This window comes from Mustelus asterias, chromosome 3 (assembly GCF_964213995.1).
Source record: "Mustelus asterias chromosome 3, sMusAst1.hap1.1, whole genome shotgun sequence".
Taxonomy (NCBI): domain Eukaryota; kingdom Metazoa; phylum Chordata; class Chondrichthyes; order Carcharhiniformes; family Triakidae; genus Mustelus; species Mustelus asterias.
In genome coordinates, this window is record NC_135803.1 from 23,870,710 (window position 1) to 23,896,902 (window position 26,193).

Consider the following 26,193-nt stretch of genomic DNA (forward strand, 5'->3'; position numbering starts at 1 on the left):
AATACATTAATCAGTCACAGGGCAGCACGGTGGCACAGTGGTTAGCACTGTTGCCTCAGCGCGAGGGCCCGGATTTGATTCCCGGCTTGGGTCACTGTCAGTGCGGAGTCTGCATGTTCTCCCCATGTCTGCATGGGTTTCCTCCAGGTACTCCGGTTTCCTCTCACTGTCCGAAAGATGTGCTGGTTAGGTGCACTGGACATGCTAAATTCTCCCTCAGTGTACCTGAACAGACACCGGAGTGTGGCGACGAGAGGATTTTCATAGCAACTTCATTGCAGTGTTAATGTAAGCCTGCTTGTGATACTAATAAATAAACTTTAAACTATCATTTGTTAATATCACTGAACGACATTGCTAACTTGATGTACACTCATTAAAATAGGTTAATGGACCAATGGCTTCATTAAAATAGCACAAAAAGCAACTTAAATGGCCTATTGGCTAAGATCAAGCGTCCGATCAAGCCCAAGATGGGGTACAATGCCTTATCTTGTCACCTCATAAATTCGAGGCCTTTACAACCTCTTGTGGTGTTGTCCCTATCCCAAAGCCTTTAGGAAGGCTTGAATTAAATAGATTGCAAATTTGCTTGAATGTCTTTTGAGTGAAACACAAGCAATAAAGGTAGATGTTCACAGGTCGGTATTTATTAATCTGTAGAGATAGGTGGTTAGTTCAAGGCAGATGCAATAATATCCCTCACATACTTCCTCAGATCTTTCTCTTTCCCCTCTAAAGTTAACAAGTAGAAAGATACACCAAATGGATAAGATCTTTTAATAATACTGGTCAAGGGATAAATATTGTCCATAACACTGCTGCAACTGTACAGGACCTTGGTGAGACCACATTTGGAATATTGTGTGCAGTTCTGGTCACCTCACTACAAGAAGGATGTGGAGACACTGGAAAGAGTGCAAAGGAGATTTACCAGGATGCTGCCTGGTTTGGAGGGTAGGTCTTATGAGGAAAGGTTGAGGGAACTTGGGCTTTTCTCTTTGGAGCGGAGGAGGTTGAGAGACTTGATAGAGGTTTATAAGATGATGAGGGGGATAGATAGAGTGAACGTTCAAAGACTATTTCCTCGGGTGAATGGAGCAGTAACTAGGGGGCATAATTATAGGGTTCATGGTGGGAGATATAGGAAGGATGTCCGAGGTAGGTTTTTTACTCAGAGAGTGGTTAGGGTGTGGAATGGACTGCCTGCAGGGATAGTGGAGTCAGAAACTTTAGGAACATTTAAGAAGCTATTGGATAGGCACATGGAGTATTTTGGGATGATACGGAGGAAATAGCTTGATCTGGGTTTCAGACAAAGCTCGGCACAACATCGTGGGCCGAAGGGCCTGTTCTGTGCTGTACTGTTCTATGTTCTATGTCTATGTAACACAGAGATCTGCCCTGTTCTTCTTTGGGTAATATCTTGGAAACTTTTGCTTCCACCGAAATGGCAGATAAAGGCTGCTACCTCTGACAGTGCAGCACTGCCTCACAACTGCACCAAAGTGTCACCCTGAATTGTGTGCTCATGTCTTTGGAATGGGGTTTGGATCGCAACTGCCTGACTCTTAGAGACAAGTGCAACGACTGAGCTAAGGATGACAACGTAGGGTTAGTGCGGGGACTCGTGTTGTGATCATGTACCTCGACAAAATGGGTGGACCTAAACTCAGAGGACAAATATTTTATAATAGCCTCCGACATAATGTGAACGTGTCCGCCTTGGCAAGAAGAATTATAAAGCAGCATATTTAGTTATACGAGAGAAATTGACAAACTCCCTGTGGTACAGAGGGATCTGGGTATCCTGGTACATGAATCAGGAAAAAGTTAGTGTGCAGAAAGTGCAAATGATTAGGAAGGTAGATTGAATGTTATTGCAATAACTGTTAGCAAGGGGAATGGAATCTAAGAGTAGGAATGTTTTGCCATAGTTGTACAGGATGTTAGTGAGAGCACATCTAGAATACTGTACAGTTTTGGTGTCCTTATTTGAGAAAGGATACAAATGCATTAAAGTTCACTTGACTGATTTCTGGGATGAGGTGGAGGGTGCAGTGGGAGGGGATTGTCTTTTGAGGAAAGGTTGGACAGGTTGGGCCTGTATCCGTTGCAGTATAAATGCTTGAGAGGTGATTTTATTCAAAACATCCCGAGGTGACTTGACAGGGTGGATGCTAAAGTTATATTTTCTCTTGTGGGAGAGACTAAAACTAGGAGACATAGTTTAAAAATAAGTTTAGGAGATTGTGGATAGACTATAAACATGTGACCTTTCTTCTTTTGGGTGGAAGTGAGGAGAAATCTTTCCTCTCAGAGGATAGTAAATCTTTGGAACTCTCTTCCCCAGAGAATGGTGGAGGCAGAGGTAGGTAAACTCTGAACTAACAAGCGGGTCAAAGGTGATTGGGGTTAGGCAGAATGTGGAGCTGAGGCCACAATCAGATCAGCCATGGTCTTTACTGAATGGTGGAATAGGCTCAAAGGGCCAAGTGGCTTACTCCTGCTCCTAGTTTGTATGTTTGCATGTTGATAAGCCACTGGAGGTAGTATTTTTAACCCCTCTCTTGCTGGGAACCTGACAAATCTTTCCCCAGATAAAAGCAAAATGCAGCAGATACTAGAATCTGAAACAAAAACAGAAACGGCTGGAAAATCTCAGCAGGTCTGACAGCATCTGTGGAGAGAGAATAGAGCCAACGTTTCGAGTCTGGATGACCCTTTGTCAGGAATCTTTCCCCAGGTTTGGAAATGCCGATTACTCCTGTCTCCTCATCCTACATAATTTGTTGAATTCAGTGGTGGAAACCATGGGTGGGTTAATGCCAACATTGGTGCTTGGGTATTGATGCCCCACCGCCTGACACCCCCCACCCCCACGAATTTTTCAAAGCCACGGTGTATTCCTCTCTGGCCTGATTTAGCTGTTGTGCCATCTTCTCAAACTCAGAAAGCTGCAATATCATAAAACGAGTCTTCTGTTGGATGTATGATATATTATTTCAACATCAGGCAGGTAAAAACTCACAATGTGGTAGAGGGCAAGACATTGGCTGTGGAAGCGATCTGAGATGTTGAACCAAAGAAAATGACTGGAATAAATTCCTTCAAAATGCAACACTGAGTTGAACACGATTTCCGAGAACGTTGTGTTTAAAGTCAATTAGGGTTGGGGGGTCAATTTTACACCGGCAAATATTGTAAATTTATGAATGGAACCACACTGAAATATGAATGAAGTGCAAGTGGTTCAAAGGTCACTCTATTGAAATACATGTCCGGGTTAGCACAGGGTTGGATAGTTAGTTACCTGACTGCATGGTGTCTGAGCTGCTGTGGCCTGCTAACAGAGTTGGGCTGACAGAGGATCGTCCCATTCGATTGGACACCGCTGCTGGGGGCCCAGGGCTTCCATCCCATTCCTGAGATTTGATTGGCTCTCCTGAAGCACCGTGTGCCCCTTTCTCTTTGCCCTCTGCCTTTGGCGCCAGTTCAGTGCTGAAGCTCCGTCCTTTTAGGTCCTCCCCAGGCTCTGCAATGAAATGAAGTTAAGCGAATTATCTGAGCTCTCAGAGCCTGAGCCCACATTCGAGATAAGGATCTTAAGTGACTTTGTCAGAAGTATGTGCGAGCCGTGATAACCTTCAGCGCTGCACGCCCGGATGGCTCTGCTGCCGTGGGTAAAGCCAAAATCATCAATTTTATCTCCAGTAGTCTGCAGACTGGAACCTACCTTCATCAGCAACGACTTTAGAGATTGTGGACAGACTATAAACACGTGAACCTTTTTCTTTTGAGTGGGAGGGAAGAGCTAACCAAGATTTTGCTCCTCGAACTTCTGTTTGGATGTGTAGACAGGTTTTGATATCTGCATATTATATTCGGAATTAACACAGCAGAACACTCAAACATTTCTTGGTATAAATATAATTGAATTATTCATAAGCCTGCATATGATTGCAACACAGATATATCTGTAACAGGAAGCAGTATAGACCTAACTGAAGTGAGTCAATATGGTACAATATATACTTGCCCTGCAATGGATATATATTATTCAGTTTCCAAACCACAAATGTTCCAAATTGAGTAATATGGGTCCCGTCGGGGCCTGAGATCACATCTTATACACGTGGAGAGGTCCCAGTGGATACTGGAAGTGAGCACTCAATGCAAATCATAGCCTCCAGTCAAATGCAATTTGTGTTATTGAATTTGTCATTGCAAGGGTGACATCACCTCAGCTTCTTAGATCTTCAGGCAAGCTACTATGAAACATTCTTAAAGTGATATTGTCGGTCTGTGGAGTCCCGTTTACAAATATCTAACACAATTGCAAAAATGATCAATATTCCGAGGACTGTTGCCATTTTCCAGCTGAGGGGACTTACTTTAGCAGACTGCTCAGCTTGCCTGTTGATGCCAGCTATGAATTCATCAGCACAGATTTAATATTCAGTACTTGTTCTGCTGTTCCTTCTTTGTGACAGTATTCTGGTATTATGAAATGGACCTTATCCAGTTCTTAAATGTGATGGGATTAACTGATCCCTATTTCACTCATGTACTGGTTTTCAGAGCCAAATGTGGAAATATTTCTCACAGACAAGGTTATAATAGCAGTCATCTTTAGAGCAAGAGGCAGAATTTTATCACATCTTTGCAGAGTGGCACAGGGGCGGAGTGGGGGGAGGGGGGAGTGGAACCCTCTGGACAAAAGGATGGCTTCCTCTGGCGTACTTTTAGCCACTTAATCAAAATATGTTAAGTTGGGGAAGGGGGGGTCACGACATCGCACTGGCAAGGTGGGCTCAGAAAAAGATTGGGGCGTCCACCCTATCCACCACCTTTAAAAAAATAAAAATAGAAACCCCACCCAGGCAACTGTACCCATCCACCCCACCATGCAATTCCCACCCACTCATAGAGCCCTTCCTCCCCACCAAAGATATGGAACAACCACCTCCCCGTGCCCCCCCCCCCCCCCCCCCCCCTGCCCATGTAACACCCAGCCACACAGCACACCCACTTCACAGAACACTCCCACGGCACTGCCCCCAGCAAAACCCCTGGGTGTTGCTAGGGGCCAGAGCCTGGGGTATGCCCTTCACCCTCTGCACCCCTCCCACCCCGGGGTGGGGAGGGCGGGGAGGGGAGGGGAGGGGGGCTGTACTCATCTGTACACCTTCGGTGGGTTCTGCTCGCTAGGTGAACATTATGGGAGACCTGTTGAGATTTTGGACAGGTTGACATGAATGGACAGCTTAATCTGGGGGAGGGACTATCAGACGTAAAGTCCTGCTAATGATATGTAAATATATTAAAATGGAGATCCCGACATTCAACATCAGGATATTGGTTATGTTATTGGTGGGGTGAGGGACGGGGGGTGGGGGAGCCTGGGGGGGGGGGGGGGGGGGGTGGCGGAGACAAGCGTAACAGGATATCCCACCAGTGTTATATCTGTTTGGGACTCCCACCGAAATTTCCGCCCCACGGTTGATCCCACCACCCCCAAAAATGGGAGCGTAAAATCACTGCCACAGAGCTTTCACTTGTGACACACACCTGCCTTAGTGTCAACTTCCAGTTACCAGTACAGTACTTACAATGTTAAAATGGATTCTTCAGTCCAGTTTGGTGTTATATAGCTTTTATATGGATCATAGAATCAGAATCACAGAATTCTTATGGTGCACAAGGAGGCCATTCAGCCCATCACGTCTGAGCATTATGACTTAGCGCCATTCCCCGGCTTTTTCCCCATACCCTTATATATTGTTTCTATTCAAGTAATCATCTAACTCCCTCTTGAATGCCTCAATTGAACCTGCCCCCACCAGGCAATGCATTCCAGACCCGCACTACTCATCATGTGAAAAAGCTTTTCTCACATCACATCTGCTTCTTTTGCAAATCACCTTAAATCTATTTCCTTTCATTCTTGATCCTTTTACAAGTGGAAACGATTTCTCCCTATTCACTCTGTCCAGATCCTCATGGTTTTGAATATCTCTATCAAATCTTCTCCTAACCTCCTTCTCTCCAGGGGATCAGACCAAATTCTCCAATCTGGCCTCATAACTGAGGTTCCTCAAGTCGAGGGCCGCAATGATCGGTAATGTATCCAAGTTTGCTGATGACGCAAAACTAGGTGGGAATGTAAGCTGTGAAGAGGACTTAAATGAGGGGGTAATAAAGTGGCAGATGGAGTACAATGTGGGGACGTCTGAGGTTATTCATTTTGGTCATAAGAATAGAAAAGAGAATATGGTTTAAAAGGTGTGAAACTTTTAATGGGATTTGCGTGTACTCTTTCAAGGAACACAAAGATAGCGTGCAGGCGCAGCAAACAATTAGGAAAACAAATGGCTTCTTGACCTCTATTGTGTGAGGATTAGAAAACAAGAATAAGAGAGTCTGGGCACAACTGTCCAGGGCCTTGGTGAGACCACAACTGGAAGTCTGTGTGTGGCTTTGTTCTCTATATCCAAAGAAGGTAATGTTTAGAACATAGAAAAACTACAGCACAAACAGGCCCTTCGGCCCACAAGTTGCGCCGGTCATGTCCCTACCTACCTAGGCCTATGTATTACATTGGAGGTGGTACAGTAAAGCTTCAGTAGGTTGGTTCCTGGGCAGCATGGTGGCACAGTGGTTCGCACTGCTGCCCCACAGCACCAGGGACCTGGATTCAATTCCTGGCTTGGGTTACTGTCTGTGTGGAGTTTGCACATTCTTCCCGTGTCTGCATGGGTTTCCTCCGGGTGCTCCGGTTTCCTCCCACAGTCAAAAAATGTGTTGATTGACCATGCTAAATTGCCACTTAGTGTCAGGGGGACTAGCAGGGTAAATATGTGGGGCTGTGGGGAAAGGGCCTGGGAGGGATTGTGGTCGGTACAGACTCGATGGGCAGAATGGCCTCCTTCTGCACTGTAGGATTCTATGATTCTGTGAAAGGTGGAGCAATTTTGGTCTATACTCTACCTAGTTTTGAAGACTAAGAGCTTATATCATTTAAACATAAAATATTCTGAAGGGGCCTGACAGGGCAGAGGTTGTTCCTCTGGCTGCGAACCTAGAGCACAGAGGTACTGGGTGGAACCTTCCCATTTTGAGACCAAGTGCTGTGGTGGTGAGGGTGGTGGGGGTGGGGGTGGGGTGGTGGGGGGTGGGGGGGGAGCAGGAATGTGCAGTGTCAGTGTTCCCCATCGCTGTATTCAGTGGCGAATCTGGATGGCATGTAGTCTGCTACTGTGTCCGGGTGCTATATTGAAAAGACGTCCAACATCACTGACCCACGACTGAAGGACGAAGGTGGACCTCCTAAAACTGAAGATAGATCTCCAGGAGCACTCTGAAACCAGAAGATGAACACCCTGAAAATGAGGGTGGGCTTCCATGAACATTCTGAGGCTGGAAGATGGACACACTCCAGAACACTGAATCTGGGAGATGCCCCTCCTGACCCACTGCTGTGTGGGTCCAGGGTCCAGGCTCCAGGGTTGCAGGCGGGCCTTCATCTGCATGCTATGAATGTCAGCCTCTGGTAGGTTTTCCTACCCACCATGGTGGGCACAAAAAAAGATCCTGCTGTAAAGTCGCCAACATGAAATTGGTTTTTGGTCCTCCTGCCATCTTCTCCCACCATGCCCCCCATTCAACATGCCAGCGGGGGTTTGGAATAATTACGCCCACTCTCTTGGGATAGGGAGATGCCGGCGTTGGATCGGAGTGGGCACAGTAAGATCCCAAGATCTCTCTCTGGATTAGTGGTTGATCATTTAGACTGAGATAAAGAGAAATCCCTTCACTCAGTGGGTTGTGAATCTTCAGAGTTCTCTATTCCAGAGGGCTGTGGATTCTCCATTTTTGAATACCGTCAAAGTTAAGATAGACAGATTTATGACCTCTCAAGGAATGATGGGACATGGGGAAAGTGGAATTGAGGCAGTAGATCAGCCATTAATGCATTGAAGGGTGGGGCAGATTTAAGGGGCCATACAGTTTACACCTGCTCCTATTTCTTATGTTTTTATAACTCACTAACTCTTAACTGGCTTGTGAGAGAATTGCTGTTTTTCATCTCAAGTCTACTGTGTGGCTCAGAGGTGTCACTCTGCCAGTAACAGAGACTGAAATGTACCCTGTTACCAAGTTTATATTCGATATGTGTAAAGGTTGGCAATAAGCCAACTGTGAGCCATTTAACTGAAAGACAATGCATGCATTTAAAAAGCACTCATAGAATCCTACAGTGCAGAAGGAGGCCATTCGGCCCATCGAGTCTGCACCGACCACAATCCCACCCAGGCCCATTCCCTGTAACCCAATACATTTACCCTAGTGAGTGTCCCTGACATTAAGGGGCAATTTAGCATGGCCAATCAACCTAATCTTTAGACTGGGAGGAAACCGGAGCATCCGGAAGAAACCCACGCAGACATGGGGAGAACGTACAAATTCCACACACACAGTCACCCAAGCCGGGAATCAAACCCGGCACCCTGGCACTGTGAGGCAGCAGTGCTAACCACTGTGCCACCCCATCATATTGGCAGGATGTACAAAGCATTTTAGATTCAATGGACTCTTTTTTTGAAGGATAGTCACTGATATATATATATATAAATGCAATGTTCCCATCATTATTAATTTTGTACGCAAATAGCAGCCAATTTGCACACAGAGGTTTTATTATGGGATGTGAGCATCACTGACAGCATTTGCTGCCCAGCCCTAATTGCCCTCGAGAAGGTAGCGGTGAGACATCTTCTTGAACCATTGCAGTCCATTTGCTGTATGTACACCCACAGTGCTGTTAGGAATGGAGTTCTAAGTTTTTGACCCAGTGACAGTGAAGGGATGGCGATATATTTCCAAGTCAGAATGGTGTGTGGCTTGGAGGGGAACTTGCAGTCGTGGTGTTCCCATGTGTTAGCTGCCCTTGACATTTCAAGCGGTAGAAGTCAGAGATTTGGAAGGTGCTGTCGAAGGAGGTTTCATGAGGTGCACCTTGTACATGTTGCACAGCACTGCCACTGTGTGTTTGTGCAGGAGGGAGTACATGTTGAAGGTGGTGGATGAGGTGCTGTGCAAACAGGCTGCTTTGCCCTGAATTGTGTTCAGCTTCTTGAGCATTGTTGGAGCTGAACTCATCAAGGAAGGCTGAGAGTAATCCATCACACTCGTGACTTGTTCCTTATTGATGCTGGACAGGCTCTGAGGAGTCAGAGGAGAGTTATTCACTGCAGAATTCCCAGCCTTTGACTTGCTGTATTTATAAGGCTAGTCTGGTTCAGTTTCTGGGAACCCTCCAGCATGTTGTTCATTGGGGATTCAGTGATTGTAATGCTATTGAATGCTTAGAGGAGATGGTTAGATTTTCTCTTGTTGGAGATGGCCATTGCCTGGCATGAACGTAACTGGCCACTTATCCGCCCAAGCCTGAATGTTCATAGAATCCCTACAATGCAGGAGAAGGCCATTTGGCCCATCGAGCTAGCACCGACAACAATCCCACCCAGGCCCTATCTCTGTAACCCCACGTATTTACCCTGCTAATCCTTCCTGACACTAAGGGTCAATTTAGCATGGCCAATCAAACTAACCTGCACATCTTTGGACTGTGGGAGGAAGTCGGAGCACCCGGAGGAAACCCACGCAGACACGGGGAGAATGTGCAAACTCCACACAGACAGTCAGTCACCTCAGGCCAGAATTGAACCCAGGTCCCTGGCGCTGTGAGATAGCAGTGCTAACAATTGTGCCACCATGCCTCCCCAAAGTCCATGTCTTGTTGCATACGGACATGGGCTGCTTTAGTTTCTGAGGAGTCATGACTTATCAGCTAACATCTCCGTTTCTGACTTAATGACGGAGGAAGGTCCTTGATGAAGCAGCTTAAGATGATTGTGCCTAGGACACTATCCTGAGGAACCCCAGTAGTGACGTACTGGGACTGAGATAACTGGCTTCCAATAACTTCAACCATCATCTTTGTGCCAGGTATAATCTACAAATATCAAAGGAGATGAAGGACCAGGTAATGGGATAAAAATTCACATAGATTCACTTTTGGGTTCAGACTTCACCCAAGAGTTGGCAGTGGACACCTTAAAGAGAGACCCAAAGGCAGATGGAAATTAGTCCTCAGGCCTCATCTTAATCCTTAGGCTGCATGCTCCTTCACAGGCACTTCAGCTAACACAGAGGCAGGTTGGGATTTTCCAGCTCCCCTGCAGTGTGTTTTCCAGTGATGGAAGCAGCCCACCGTTGGCTGCCGTTGAGAGCTTCCAGTCCCGCCAAAGTCAATGGCCATTTGTATTGATCACTGGTCATGCTGCTAGGGAACCTGTCGCAGGAGGTCGCCTGTGGGAGGACCAGAAGGAAGAACCCTACGGGTGGGAAGGGCTGGAAAACCCCGGTCAATATCATTACACAGTGTATACTGTAAACATACTACTGTACTTGGTGTCATCAATTGGTAGCTTTCTTGCTTCAGAGTCAGATAGTCATGGGTTCAAGCCCCAATCCAGAAATTTGATCATTTATAACTGTGCTGCATGTCAGAGGTGCCATCTTTTGATTGGGACATGACACTGAGGCCTTATCTGGCTTTTCACGTAGACATAAAGATGCCATTATTTGAAGAAGAGCCTTCCCTGGGGCGGGACTTTCCAGCCACGCTCGCCCCCAAAACCGGAAAATCCTGCCCGATGTCAACGGACCTTTCCATGGTCTGCCCCTCGCCCGCTCCGATTCCCGTGGTGGGTGGAATGAGAAAATTCACCTCCTGATGTCCGAGCCAATATTTCCCCCTGAATCAACGCCTCAAGCAGTTTATAAAATCATGAGGGACATAGATAGGATGAATGCACATATGCTGGATTCTACCGCCCTGCCTGCCATGGGAATCGGAGTGGGTGAAGGGCGGTCAATGGGAAGGTCTGTTGACCTTGGGCAGGATTTTCTAGTTTTGGGTTGAGCAAGGTCGTAAAATCCTGCAGATAGTCCTTTTCCCAGGGAAGGGGAATTGAAAACTAGAGGGCATAGTTTTAAGGTGAGATGGGAAAGATTTAAAAGGTACTTGAGGGGCATTCTCTCTTTGCAGAGGGTGGTGCGTATATGGAATGAGCCGCCAGAGAAAGTGGTTGAGGCAGGTGACTCTATGAACAGGACATTACGGCCTCACTCATTCCAAAATCATAAAATCCTGCCCGAGTGGACCTTTCCATGGTCCGCCCCTCGCTTGCTCCGATTCCCATGGTGGGCGGGACGGTAAAATTATCACATTGTTGTTTGTTGGAGCTATATGGTTCATTTTTCACCAAAGGTTTATTTGAAGTCAACTCCTGTTGTGGTCAGAGGCTGAATTGGAATAAGTTTTGCAATAAATTCAAGTAAAATATACAAAAAATTGAATAATACAAAAGCAGAGGGAAAGGTGCAAAAATATAGTGCAAGGAAACTTTCAGGCAAAAATTCACAGACAACATTGATTTTTTACATTAAAACAATGACTATACTTCATTATCCACAAAGCACTTTGGTTTTGACATTGTGAAAGCCGTTATATAAATGCAAGTTAGTTCTTTGCGTGTGCAAAAGCTGATACGCAGGTACTCCACAACATGACAGTGGGGCAGCATGGTGGCACAGTGGTTAGCACTGCTGCCTCACAGCACCAGGGACCTGGGTTCGATTCCCAGCCTCGGGTCGCTGTCTGAGCAGAGTCGGCACGTTCTCCCCGTGTCTGCATGAGTTTCCTCCGGGTGCTCCGGTTTCCTCCCACAGTAGTCCAAAAGATGTGCTGGTTAGGTGCTTTGGCCATGCTAACTTCTCTCTCAGTGTACCCGAACAGGCGCCGGAGTGTGGCAACTAGGGGATTTCCACAGTAACTTTATTGCAGTGTTAATATAAGCCTACCTGTGACACTAATAAATAAGCTTTAGGTGGAAGCAATTACTTTTTTAAACCAATTCCTGCTTCAGTATTCAGGAACTAATTCCTGCTTCGGTAATCTGTCACCTTGCAGTGCAGCAGTAAATCACCCATCCCATTTATACTGTACATTTTAACCTTGCTAAGTGTACTGATACAATGGTTAGTCCTTACATACAAAATGAAGCCACATTCCGAATTGTCCCAATTACAGATCGTTCACAGTTCTTTCCTTCGGAAATGCAATTACAAATTGTGATTTTCTTTTGCGTGCTTGTTGCTTTTGAAAAATTATTTTGATCAATATGTCTGATAAGGATTAGAGAGACCGGGATATATTATAAATCAAGGTTTTGGGGGGTGGGGGGGGGGGGGGGTGGTGGGGGAGGTTCAACAGTCCGGTTTTGCCATAATACACAATCGAGACAAAGTGGAGTTAGTGTCAATAACAGACATCAATCAGACCGAACTTGCTAACTAAATCAATTTTAGTGGCTGTGGGCAGGCAGCAGACACGAAGCATATTGTACTTAAACTAAAGCAATCATTTTAAGTAACAACTGTGGCAGACCGACTGTCACAGTGAGCTCAGCCAGACATTCATTATCGGTAGGTTACGGGCTGTTCTTCACAGGGTTTGTGTGTGACAGCGGTGCATCGCAAATGAGAAACTGGATCGCTGGAAGGTTTATGCCAGATGCCAAACCTTGAGAAACCTTTAAATCAAAATCCAAGCTTATCTCAGCCTTCAGCTTCCAGTTAATATTTGCTTCAAGGTGGAAGAACAATATTAATAAAAAAGAAGACTGCCTCGTAATTATTTGCTTCTGAGATATAATCACTGTCAGAGAAAAATGAAACTGTTTAAAATGGATCTGATAACTGGCTGGTAGTGAACTGAATAATATTACAGTTGCAGCTGACACCTTTCTATTAGTTAAATGCGCTAATGCATCGCTTCTGTGGCACTGAATTTTAAGGGTAAGATTTTGGTCTTCACTATCTGAACCATAAGATGGTTCATAGGGCGACACGGTGGCACAGTGGTTAACACTGCTGCCTCACAGCACCAGGGACCCGGATTCAATTCTGGCCTCGGGTCACTGTCTGTGCAGTCTGCATGTTCTCCCCGTGTCTGTGTGGGTTTTCTCCGGATGCTCCGATTCCCTCCCACAGTCCAAAAATGTGTGGATAAGGTCGATTGGCCATGCTGAATTCTCCCTTTAGTGTCAGGGCGATTAGCAGGGTAAATACGTGGGGTTACGGGGATAGGGCCGGATGGGATTGTTGTCGGTGTGGGCTTGATGGCCGAATGGCCTCCTTCTGCACTGTAGGGATTCTATGCTCTGAACCATAAGGTTTTCTGGAGTGGAGTGCATAGAGGAAATTCCGGCTGCGTGGATCGCACACCAGCCTGATTTTCAATCCACGCGGCGGGAGTTTCCTTCCATTTCAATGAATACTGTCCCTTACTGTCTTGGAAAGCCACTGTGATTCTCGCCCACCAGACTTCCCTGTCTGCCCTCTACTAAGGTCATGCTTAACATTCAATTGATAATGATAAAAACTCCATCCCATACACAGCAGGAAAATCCCATGTACAAAGGTTAGATCTGAACACAGTTGGACAGGGGAATGAGTCAGGGCTCAGATTCCTGGCAGCTATCTGGCTGCAAAGTGTCAGTATGAGGGTGACACAGACTCAGCTGTGGATACCTTCCACAGTCAAATAGCCTTTAGGCATACAGGATCGGATTTTAACTCGCAGCTGCTGGGAAACTACCCCATGAGTCCCACCTGACAACGTGATTTTAGCTGTTGAGCCTCAGTTAAATCCCGCTGGTCTACGTCCTGCCTAAAGGTGGGTGCTGAGTGGCAGTCGGCTGATGAAAAGACAAGGGTGTCACACATGCTTCCAGGCAGGCAACAGAGAAGGGGTTTCAGAAGGGCTCACTGCAGCTTATTTTCCGTTGGTTAGATGCCTGTTTGCAGCTTGGGAAGAAAACTCTTTCGCAATGAAACATAGAATCCCTACAGTGCAGAAGGAGGCCATTTGGCCCATTGAGTCCGCACCGACAACAATCCCACCCAGGCCCTGTCCCCATAATCCCACATATTTACCCTGCTAATCCCCCTGAAACTAAGGGGCAATTTAGCATGGCCAATCCACCTCCCACACATGTGGGTGGAAAGCGGAGCACCTGGAGGAAACCCACGCAGACACGGGGAGAATGTGCAAACTCCACACAATTTGACTTCATTCATAATAAAGAGATTGACCTGGGGTGCTGTACTGAGTGGAATCTCCACTGGAGATGACATCTGATAAAAAGTATTCAAGGGCGAGACTCATTATGGCCTTGGTCCAGACATGGTCAAAAGAGCTAAACTCAAGAGTGACTGTCCATGATATCAAGGCAGCATTTGACCCATGTGGCATTCAGAAGCCAGTCCCAATATATCACTGCAGGAGTTTCTCAGGATAGTGTCCTAGGCCCAACAATTTTCAGCTGCTTTATCAACGACATTCCCACCATTATGAGGATAGAAGCGGGGATGTTAGCTGATAAGTCGCAACTCCTCAGATACTGAAGCAGTCTATGTTTATATACAGCAAGACTTGGACATTCAGACCCTGGCTATAAGTGGCAAATTACTTTCGCATCACACAAGTGCCAGACAATGACCATCTCCAATATGAGAGAATCGAACCATCTCCCCTTAACGTTCAATGGCATTACCATCGCTGAATCCCACACTAACAACATCATGGGGGTCACCCTTGGCAAGAAACTGAACTGGATTAGCCATATAAATACCATGGCTATCAGAGCAGGTCAGAGGCTGGAAATTCTGTGGTGAGTAGCTCACCTCCTCACTCCCCAAATCTGTCCACACTCTAGCAAGGCTCAAGTCAGGAGTGTGATGGAATACTCTCCACATGCCTGGATGAGTGCAGCTTCATCAACACTTAGGAAGCTCGATACCATCCAGGCCAAAGCAGCTTGCTTGATTGACAACTCATTCACCATCTTAGAGCTTCACTCCCTCAAGACTGATGTACAGTAGCAGCCATGTGTACCATCTACAAGATGCACCTCAGGAATTCACCAAGGTTCCTTCAACAGCACCATCCAAACCCTTGATCTCTACCACCTAGAAGGACAAGGACAGCAAATGCCTGTGTATCACCCCACCTGCAAGTTCCCTCGAAGCCACATGTCAACCTGACTTGGGACTATATCACTATTCCTTCATTGTCACCTAGTCAAAATACTGCAAATCCCTTCCTAACTTAGTGAACCAGATGGATAACAGCGGTTCAAGAAGGCAGCTCAACACCACTTTCTCAAGGGCAAATAAGGATGGGGAATACATTATGGCCTAGCCAGCGATGCCCACATCCTGTGAAAGATTTAAAAATCTAAAATAGGCAAAAGCGCATAAGATGAAATATAATACAGGGTGTCACATTTTGAGGGGAGAAGGGAGATTCTATTGAATAAATAGCATTAAATAACTAAAAACAGGTCCAGAAGTGATACCTAATAGCAATGAATTTTGTCAATACCAGCAGTGTGAAATGCACTGACAGCAAATCAGCAACGTTATTTAGATTTTCTTTGTGGATTAATTTGATTGTGGAACCAGCTGCCATTGTGCTGTGGGCAGAAACAATATCCCCCGACAACAACTCCCAACAATATCCTCCCCACAACATCTTCCCACACCATTCCCCTCACAATAATCCCCTCACAATAACCCCCTCACAATAACCCCCTCACAATATCCCCCTCACAATAACCCCCTCACAATAACCCCCTCACAATAACCCCCTCACAATATCCCCCTCACAATAACCCCCTCACAATATCCCCCTCACAATATCCCCCTCACAATATCCCCCTCACAATAACCCCCTCACAATAACCCCCTCACAATAAGCCCCTCACAATAACCCCCTCACAATAACACCCTCACGATATCCCCCTCACAATAACCCCCTCACAATAACCCCCTCACAATAACCCCCTCACAATAACCCCCTCACAATAACCCCCTCACAATAACCCCCTCACAATAACCCCCTCACAATATCCCCCTCACAATAACCCCCTCACAATAACCCCCTCACAATAACCCCCTCACAATAACCCCCTCACAATAACCCCCTCACAATAACCCCCTCACAATATCCCCCTCACAATAACCCCCTCACAATAACCCTCTCACAATAACCCCCTCACAATAACCCCCTCACAATAACCCCCTCACAATAACCCCCTCACACCATTCCCCTCACAATAACCCCCTCACAATAACCCCCTCACAATAACCCCCTCACAATATCCCCCTCACAATAACCCCCTCACAATAACCCCCTCACAATATCCCCCTCACAATATCCCCCTCACAATAACCCCCTCACAATATCCCCCCATAAAATTCCCATCACCACATCCCCCCCCCCCCACCCCCCACACACACACACAACAGCCCCACGAAATCCCCCCTGGGCCTTTGTTCTCTGCAATTTAGAAGATTGAGAGGTGATCTTATTCAAACATAGAAAATTTCCACAGGACTCGACAGGGTAGATGCAGCAAGGAATTCCACGCAGACACGGGGAGAATGTGCAGACTCCACACAGTGACCCAAGCCGGGAATCGAACCCAGGTCCCTGGCGCTGTGAGGCAGCAGTGCTAACCACTGTGCCACCGTGCCGCCCCCAATATGACGTTGTGATAAAAGATCAACCATGATCTCACTGAATGGTAGAATGGGCTCAAAGGACCTACTCCTGCTCCTATTTCTTATGTCCTTATGTCAAAGAACTGATGTTTGGTTAAGAAAATTTAGAAACACTGATTCCACAAGTCTTTCCAACAGTATTTTATGTTAAATTATAACTGAAGGACAATGAGTGATGGGCGGCACGGTGGCACAGTGGTTAGCACTGCTGCTTCACAGCGCCAGGGACCCGGGTTCAATTCCGGGTCTCGGGTGACCGTCTGTATGGAGTTCGCATGTTCTCCCCGTTTCTGTATGGGTTTCCTCCGGGTGCTCCGTTTTCCTCCCACAGTCCAAAGATATGCAGGCTAGTTGGATTGGCCATGCTAACTTTCCCCTTAGTGTCCCAAGATGTGCAGGTTAGGGGGATTAGCGGGGTAAATACTTGGGGTTGCGGGGAATAGGTCTGGGTGAGATTGCCTCTTAGTGTCAGAGGGATTACGTGAGGTTACAAGGATAGGGTCCGGGTGGGATTGTTGTTGGTGCAGACTCGATGGGCCGAATGGCCTCCTTCTGCACAGTAGGGATTTATATGGATTCTATGAGTCATCGTTATAAACTAGTAAAAGAGAAGTTCAGGACTGATGACAGGACCTATTTCTGCAAACTGAAACTTCCAGATAGGGTTATTGAAGCATAAACTCTGGAATTATTGAAGTAATAGTTAGATGCTTTAATGGTGCGATCATAGGTATACTTGGAATGCTGACCTTCCTCAAAATGAATCGAATGACCAATTTCATTTGTATTTACTTTTGTGATGTATCAAAGCTGCTTGTTGCTGATGAAAATGTAACATAATTATGGATAAGAAACCAATATGTTGGTTGCTCCTCTTCAAAGGAAGTTCTGATAAGATCGTGAAAGTGTCCACACTTTACAGATACCCAAAAGATGTTGCTTTATATCTGTAGCGTGTGAGGAAACCAAGTAGGATGTTTTCACTTCCCATCCTCACTGATTCCACCTTGTAGCCCAAAATGTACAATATAGTCTCCCGCCTTTCATAACTGCTCTAGTAAGAGAGAACTTCAAGTAAAGAAAATAAAGGAAAGACTTGCACTTATATTCAAAATCAGCAGACATCTCGAAGCTTTACAGCCATTGCTTTTAGCGGTGTAATCTAACTTTAACATAGGAAACGCAGCAGCCAATTGGCACACAGCAAATTCCCACAAACAGTAATGTGATAGTGACAATATAATCTGTTTCTGTGATTTTGATTGAGGGATAAATATTGGCCAGGACACCAAGGATATCGACTCTCCTCTTCTTTACAACATTACCATGGGGACATTTACATTGATCTGGGCAGGCAGATGAGGTTGGGTTTAAAATCTCACCTGAAAGATAACACCTCTAACTCCAGTGCCTTAGCACTACACTGGAGTGCCCCCTCAATTGACAGCTGGGTAAGAACAAAGAACAAAGAACAATACAGCACAGGAACAGGCCCTTTGGCCCTCCAAGCCCGTGCCGCTCCCTGGTCCAAACTAGACCATTCTTTTGTATCCCTCCATTCCCACTCCGTTCATATGGCTATCTAGATAAGTCTTAAACGTTCCCAGTGTGTCCGCCTCCACCACCTTGCCTGGCAGCGCATTCCAGGCCCCCACCACCCTCTATGTAAAATATGTCCTTCTGATATCTGTGTTAAACCTCCCCCCCTTCACCTTGAACCTATGACCCCTTGTGAACATCACCATCGACCTAGGGAAAAGCTTCCCACCGTTCACCCTATCTATGCCTTTCATAATTTTATACACCTCTATTAAGTCTCCCCTCATCCTCCGTCTTTCCAGGGAGAACAACCCCAGTTTACCCAATCTCTCCTCATAACTAAGCCCCTCCATACTAGGCAACGTCCTGGTAAACCTCCTCTGTACTCTCTCCAAAGCCTCCAAGGAAGGCCATCCACCCTCCCATCCTGGGCTTAATCAGGGTGGAGGTGGGAAGGCTTAAATCAGGCAGAGAGATGTGGAACCTGAAGGTGTGACCATTTAATGAAACATAGATTGGAAAGAGGAATACTAGAACTACAAGTCTATCAGGCGCGTTAGTGAGAGAAGTTGGAATGAGGAAGTGGGAGAGACATAAAAAATCTCAGAAACATGAAACACTACTCGACAATTAATCACTTTCTGGAACATAGGTCAGTGTACTGTCATGTTTAGTTGGATGAAGAATAATGGATTCTTGTGACACCTGATCTCCTCAGAAGTTATCTTTGACCACAGACATGATTAATGGATACGGTGAACACAGTTGGGCCTGCTGACCTTGTTTCATTTCCTTTTTCACATGTTTTTAGCACATTGCTGAATCAAAGGACATTGCCGAGAAAAAATGCAACAGTAGACATTGCAAATACTTTTCTTTTTGTGGCTCACTGCTTCTATTAATGCCGTTAAAAACTGAAGACCTCCTAACTTGATTAGCAATGCTAAATACTAGGAATGCTAACTCCATGGGAAAACAATGAAAGGGAATAATAACTTGCCGATTTCAGGAAAAGTTTTAGGAAATTCCTTTGGCTCCCAAAGGCACTCAAACAAGTTCTCAGACACAATGGCTACCCATGATCCATCACAAAACATACTTAAGCAAACGCCCTCGTCCCTGTAACACTTGTCCCAATTTCCTTAGGATCATCCATCAAAATATAAAGCTCCACTCTGGGCCAGTTCCAAACTTCTTTTCCCATTTTACTTCCGCTGTCTTTCAACAGCCCTGCCTGCCAAAACAAATCCACCGCACTTGCTGTTTCCGTAACCATCATGACCAAACAATTCCACATGGTAACAACTCTGAAAATATTCCACCTTAACTATCCATTTACCTCTTTCAGTCTAAATTTAGATTCATATTCCCTTGTCCGACATGTTGTTTTAGTATTGAAATTGATGGCAGGAAAGGGGAAATCCACACCACAGAGGACTAGATCTTTGTGGACAGCTCTCTTTGAGGTCAACAGCAAGTGCTTCACTGATGAATGTCAAATCCAGCAGTTAGGTTGGAAACCCAAAGGCCAATGTCACTGTTGTTCAGCAAATTCATCAGTGGGTAACAGCACTGACAAGGATGACACTTAGTCAATCGGATAGATATTGTTGCTGGAATAACAGGCAGACTATCAGAACTCCTTCATTAAAGTGTAAATCAGACCTCCAGTGACTGCATGTGCACAGCTTAACATGGAATTTGCAAAGTTGTTGTCAGAGATGTCAGGCGGAATTCTCCAGCCACGCTAGTCTAAAAGCCTGAAATTCTCACCCAACAGTCAGTGGCATTTCACATTCTCTGCAACCCGCCCGCTAAAATTCCAGTGGCGGGCAGGGCGGGAAAATTCTGGCCGTTTTGCTCATAGAATCATAGAATCCTACAGTGCAGAAAGAGGCCATTTGGCCCATCTAATCTGCACCAACCACAATCCCACCCCAGGCCTTATCCCCATATCCCTACATATTTACCCACTAATCCCTCTAACCTATTCATCCCGGGACACTAAGGGGCAATTTAGAATGGCCAATCAACCTAGCCCGCACATCTTTGGACTGTGGGAGGAAACCAGAGCACCCGGAGGAAACCCACGCAGACACGGAGAGAACATGCAAACTCCACACAGACAGTGACCCGAGCCGGGATTCGAACCCAGGCCCCTGGAGCTGTGAAGCAGCAATGCTAACCACTGTGCAACGTGTTCCTCCAGAAATCTATGCTGTATGTGTATCTCACTGAGAGATTTAGCATTCAAACCCAGTGAACAGTGTGAAGTTGCTGAGCTTAACTGATATATACCCATTTAGAAACATGGAAACATAGAAAACTGGAGCAGGAGTAGATCATTGGCCCTTCGAGCCTGCTCCGCCATTCAATATGATCATGGCTGATCCTCTAACTCGATGCACTCTCCCACATTCTTCCCATACCCTTTGACACCGTTACAGTCTAGAAACATATATATTTCCTTCTTAAATATATCGTGATTTGGCTCCACAGTCTTATATGGTAGAGAATTCCACAGGTTCACCACCTTCTGAATGAAGTAATTTCTCCTCATCTCAGTCCTAAATGGCTTGTCCCACATCCTGAGAATGTGACCTCTTGTTCTATACCCTCCAGCCAGAGGGAATAACATCCTTGTATCGAGTCAGTCCAGCCCTGTCAGAATTTTACATGCTTCAATTAGATCCCCTTTCATTCTTCTAAATTCCAATGAATAAAAGCACAGTCAACCCAATCTCTCAAACGACAATCCTGCCATCCCAGTAATCAGTCTGGTGAACCTTCTCTGTACTCTCTCTATGGCAAGTATTCCTTTCTTAGGTAAGCAGACCAAAACTGCACGCCAGGAGTGGTCTCATCAAGACTTTGTGCAGCTGCAGTAAGACATCCTTGTTCTTGCACTCAAATTCTCTGGCAGTGAAGGCCAACGTACCATTTGCCTTCCTAGCTGCCTGCTGTACCTGCATGCTTGCTTTCAGTGAATGGTGTACTGGGACATCCACATCCCTATGTACGACAGCATTTCCAAAATTCATAGCCATTAAAGTAATACCGTGCCATTCTGTCCGAGCAAAGTAGACAACTTCCCATTTATCCACGCTGAGGCTAGGGGAGAAAAAACCCAGAGGGCATGGGTTAAGGGTGAAAGGAGAAAAGTTTAAAGGGAATATTAAGGGGGGCTTCTTCACGCAGAGAGTGGTGGGAGTGTGGAATGAGCTGCCGGATAAAGTGGTAAATGCGGGGTCACTTTTAACATTTAAGAAAAACTTGGACGGGTTCATGGGTGAGAGGGGTGTGGGGGGATATGGTCCAAGTGCAGGTCAGTGGGACTAGGCAAAAAATGGTTCGGCACAGACAAGAAGGGCCAAAAGGCCTGTTTCTGAGCTGTAATTTTCTATGGTTCTATGGTTATGTTGCATCTACCGTGCATTTTCCTACTCACTCACTTGTCCAAATCGCCTTTTAACTTCCTCCTCACCACTCACATTCCCACCAAGTTTCATGTCTTCAGCAAAATTGGAAATGTTACTTTTGTTTCCCGCCTCCATATCATTGAAATATATTGTGAATAGCTGGGGCCCAAGCACTGCTTCCTGTGGTACCGCACTAGCCTGCCACCAAGAAAAAGACTATTCCTACTCTCTGTTTCCCATCTGCTAACCAATTCCCAATCCATGCCAATAACCTATCCCTAGTCCAATACGCTTACATTTGCACACTAACCTTATATGACGCATTCTCTCCTTTTAAGGTCACTGTTCCCTAAAGGACCCCACACAAGATTATCAATTAACCCCTTCTCATTACATAATACCAAATCAAACTATGTTCCCTAGTTGGTTCCTCAATATACTGGTCTAAAAAACCATCCAGGAATTTATCTGCCACAATATTGTTGCCAATTTAGTTTACCCAATTTAGTTTACCCAAGATTAAAGTCACCCATAATTACTGTAGCACCCTTGTTACATGCATCTCTGATTTCCTGTTTAATGCCATCCCCTACCTTACCACTACTATTTGGAGGCCTATAGACAACTTCCACTAATGTTTTCCGCCCTGGTTGCTTCTTAGCCCCACCCAGACTGATTCTACATTGAGATTTTCTGAACCAATACCCTCTCTCACTATGGCACTGATTTCATCCCTCATTAACAACGCCACCCCACCTCCTTTTCCTTTTTGCCTGTCCTTCCTAATTAGCGAGTACCCAGGAGGAGAATCTCATCAGAAAAAGGAAGGGCTTATCCATTCCAGTGCAAGTACATTTTCATGGAGGATTACATAGGTTATCTAGCACAGAAGCAGGCCATTCGGTCCAACCAGTCCATGCTGGTGTTTATGCTTCACATGCGTCTCCTCTATCTTTCTCTCTCCATTCTCTCTTTCACATGCTTGTCTAGCTTCTCCTTAAATGCATCTAAAATATTCCTCAATCACTTCCTCTAGTAGTGAGTTCCACATTCTCACCACCCTTTATGAAGAGGATTCTTCTGAATTTCCTATTGGATTTCTTGGTGACTATCTGATATTGATGGTTTCTATGCTCTTCCTCACAATTGGAAACATTCTTTCTGTATCCAATCTATCGATAGCTTTCATAATTTGAAAGACCTTCCTCAGTTCACCCCTGTCTTTTTTCAAGAGGAAAAATGCATTTTATCTGTCCAGCTGTGAACTTCTGGTATCACCTTTGTAAATTTAATCTGTACCCTCTGCAGTGCCTCTTTATCCTTTTCATAATATGGCGACCAACTCCAAGCAGTTTTCTAAATGTGATCTAACCAATGGTCCATAAACATTAAGGATAATTTCTCTAATTCTATCCCTCTAAAAATAAAGCCAAATACTTGTTTTTTTTCTAATGGCTCTGCTAATCTACAGTGCAACTGATTGTATTTTAATTGTATTCTTATTTTAACGGAATATTCAATCTTATTTTCTGCTCTGAAAATTCACTCTTTACAAATGTGGAGCGGCATTCCCTCAGGTTTTAATTATCATTGAATCCCTAAAGGTGGAGTTACTTTTAAAAATCTGTTTGTCTCTTTTATTTTGTCTCTCTTAATCTATCTTTCACTCTCTTTATTTCACTTTCTGTAACTGATTTAAACATTGAGTTACATATTTTAAATGACACTTCTTGGCTGCTCTTCAATGCGTCTTCAATCTGATCAGTCAAGGAGAAATTCAAATATTTGCCCCATTCACGTAGAGTCTCAAGCCTCTGGATGTCACACTCAAAGTTCCAGTGCAAAGATCTCAATTAAAGTCTGTGGGCCGGGGAAAGTGTAATGAATGTTTGGTACCACTGAGAGCAAAATGTTTTGTGAATTTTGTCCTTTAGAGGTTGAAAAGTGCTCATGCGGGGGAAAGGAACATTATTCCATCTCTTGTATCCAATACCAGCACAGAGCAATCTCAAACGAAAACAGAAAATGCTGGAAAATCCCAGCAGGTTTGGCAGCATCTGTGGAGAGAAAACAGAGCCAACGTTTCGAGTCTGGATGACTCTTCGGCAGATCAAATCTTCGACTGGGTACAGCCCAAGTATTTGTTCTTGGGATGAAGGTTGTACTGACAAGCCCATGTTGACTGCACAATTTGTGGATAATTTTCTGCTATGGATTCATGCCCACAGGAAACTGTGCTGAGAGTAACCAGACCTATTCCATTTACATAATATAAAAGCAAAATACTGCGGATGCTGGAATCAGAAACAAAAACAGAAAATGCTGGAAAACCTCAGCAGGTCTGGCAGCATCTGTGGGGAGAGAATAGAGCTAACGTTTCGAGCCTAGATGATCCTGCGTCAGCTCTGAGATTTTGCTGAGATTTTCCAGCATTTTCTGTTTTTGTTTCAGATTCCAGCATCCGCAGTATTTTGCTTTTATATTATGTAAGTGGAATAGGTTTGGTTGCTCTCAGCACAGTTTCCTGTTACTCTATTATCTCCCCACAGATGCTGTCAGACCTGCTGAGATATAACAGCATTTTTTGTTTCTATTCCATTTACGGTCTGAGTGGAGAAGAAACTTGTGTCCCAATATCCATGCTGGATTGCAATACAGGTGGAAAGAGTGAAAAGGGTATGCCTGATTAGAGCATCAGTTGGACCTTTTTGAACCCTCCATCAATGATGAAAGAAGATGAACCAGGTTTCATACCAACTACTCAATTTGTTTCAAGGTTTTAGGTAGGATTTGAAAGAGAACTCCTCCACCCCTCAAATGCTTACACTTTTGGAGCTGAAGACTACCAAGCAAGCTACTGTTTCATGAATTAGAAGACTGAATGACCACTTACTTTCCATGGGTTCCTTGGATTTCCTTCCACTGGCTGATTTCCTCAATAGACTCCTTCCTGAGGTAAAGAGGCAACTGAGCTCTTCCAAGGGACTGGTTGGTGTTCTGGACCTTGACCCAGTATGTGTAGCCCCGTGAGAAGAAGAAGCATTTCCTGTCTTTCCTCCTTCTTGTACTGGGGTTTTCACTGTGGACTGAGGCACTGCGGAAGAACATCTTGGGGTTGGATGTATAGACTCATAGGGTGGGGGTCTTTTTAGACCTAAAGGAGTCATGGAGCGCCCCATAGTGACAGGAGATGGGGATATTGAATGACTAAAGTGACTTTGAAGACTATGAGGTGATGGTGTCCTATAAAGAGTTGAAGGGAGTGGTGGAGAGGAGGACCTTCCGGTTGCACCTATTCCATGGGAAGGTGGCAAGTCTTTTTCTATTTTCTGGTATCCAGAAGCCTGAGCTGGGAGTGATGATGGAGAAGCACCAGCTTGCTTGATAAAAGATATGCTTGTTTCCAGTACTGGCAGTTTTGTGACTTCAAGAGGAGTTAAAGGGGATTCGTCCGAGGCTGGGGAGCACTGTGTTGGAGCAGGGGGAAACACTAGTAGCGGGGGGCGATGAGGGAGCAGATTTGGAAACGGAGGTGGAATCTCACAAAATAAGCCCTTTGGAGTTGATGGCACTGAAGACTTTGTAAATTCCAGGTCAGGCACGGTAGGAGTAGCACACTGAGAATGAGGGTCTGAACTGGCCGCACTGATCCACTTGACGTCTTGGATCACCTCATCAAACATCGGATATTTCATTTCCTCATAAACCGCCTCACTTTGATCATCGTCGTCTCTCTTGACATCACGTAATATATTCCCAACCATTTCGATATACACAGGCTCATCTTCCTCAGTGCCCTGGGTTGGACTGAACGCTTGCCCCGAAGCGTTCTCCTTGCTTGCCATGGCCAACGCCTTCCTGCTGCCGTGCTTTGTGCCGTACGTTTCATCGAACGACGTGCTGAGCTGCGTGTTTGGGTCACGCCGGGGTTTCGGAGGTGGGATCTTCTTGCCATATTCGTCGCTGTGTGGTCTGGGTTTTGTTGATGCTAGACAAAGTGAAGCAGGTGCGTTATTATGTGAGTCATTCCTCCAAGACTTTCTACCCATAAATTACTCTTTCAACTCAGAAATGTATTCTTAGCGTTACAACGGAAAGATTCTTGTGAGTCATGCATCAGCCTTCCACACAAAGGGAGTAGAATAGTAACATATTTTATAATATTTGTTTGGGGGCATACCAGTGGAAATTAAATTATGTTTTGACACACAACATAGCAAACACAAAAGCACACCATTGAACAAGCTCAATTAATGTTCTTATGCTTCAAAAGAGCCAGGAAGATGCTTATTAAAGTTCATTTAGTTCTCAATTGAAATACCTGGAATAAATAGAATGATTGCTTCACCATGGTGTACAGTGCTAACAAGCACTTTATTTAATGGGTTTACGACCTTGCTGGAATTTTACCAGCAGGCCCGCCCCAGGCTCGCAGGACGGAATTCTCTGCTGGCCTTGGGCGGGATTTTACGAGTCTCGCCCGAGCGGGATCATAAAATCCCGGCCAGGATCTCCATCACCGCCATGTATACACTCT

The 26,193-nt window shown here is 45.3% G+C and overlaps 1 protein-coding gene across 1 annotated transcript in view; it reads right to left on the reverse strand.

Annotated features, from left to right (window-relative positions):
- The window catches only part of nyap2a (neuronal tyrosine-phosphorylated phosphoinositide-3-kinase adaptor 2a), a 153,044-nt gene that overhangs the window by 29,233 nt on the left and 97,618 nt on the right, over window positions 1-26,193 (reverse strand). Inside the window, exons 3-4 of the mRNA XM_078201955.1 lie at window positions 24,550-25,685; window positions 3,314-3,535 (exon numbers count right to left, since the gene is read on the reverse strand). Of these exons, the coding sequence (XP_078058081.1) occupies window positions 3,314-3,535; window positions 24,550-25,685 (1,358 nt within the window). The remainder of the gene's footprint in view (window positions 1-3,313; window positions 3,536-24,549; window positions 25,686-26,193) is intronic.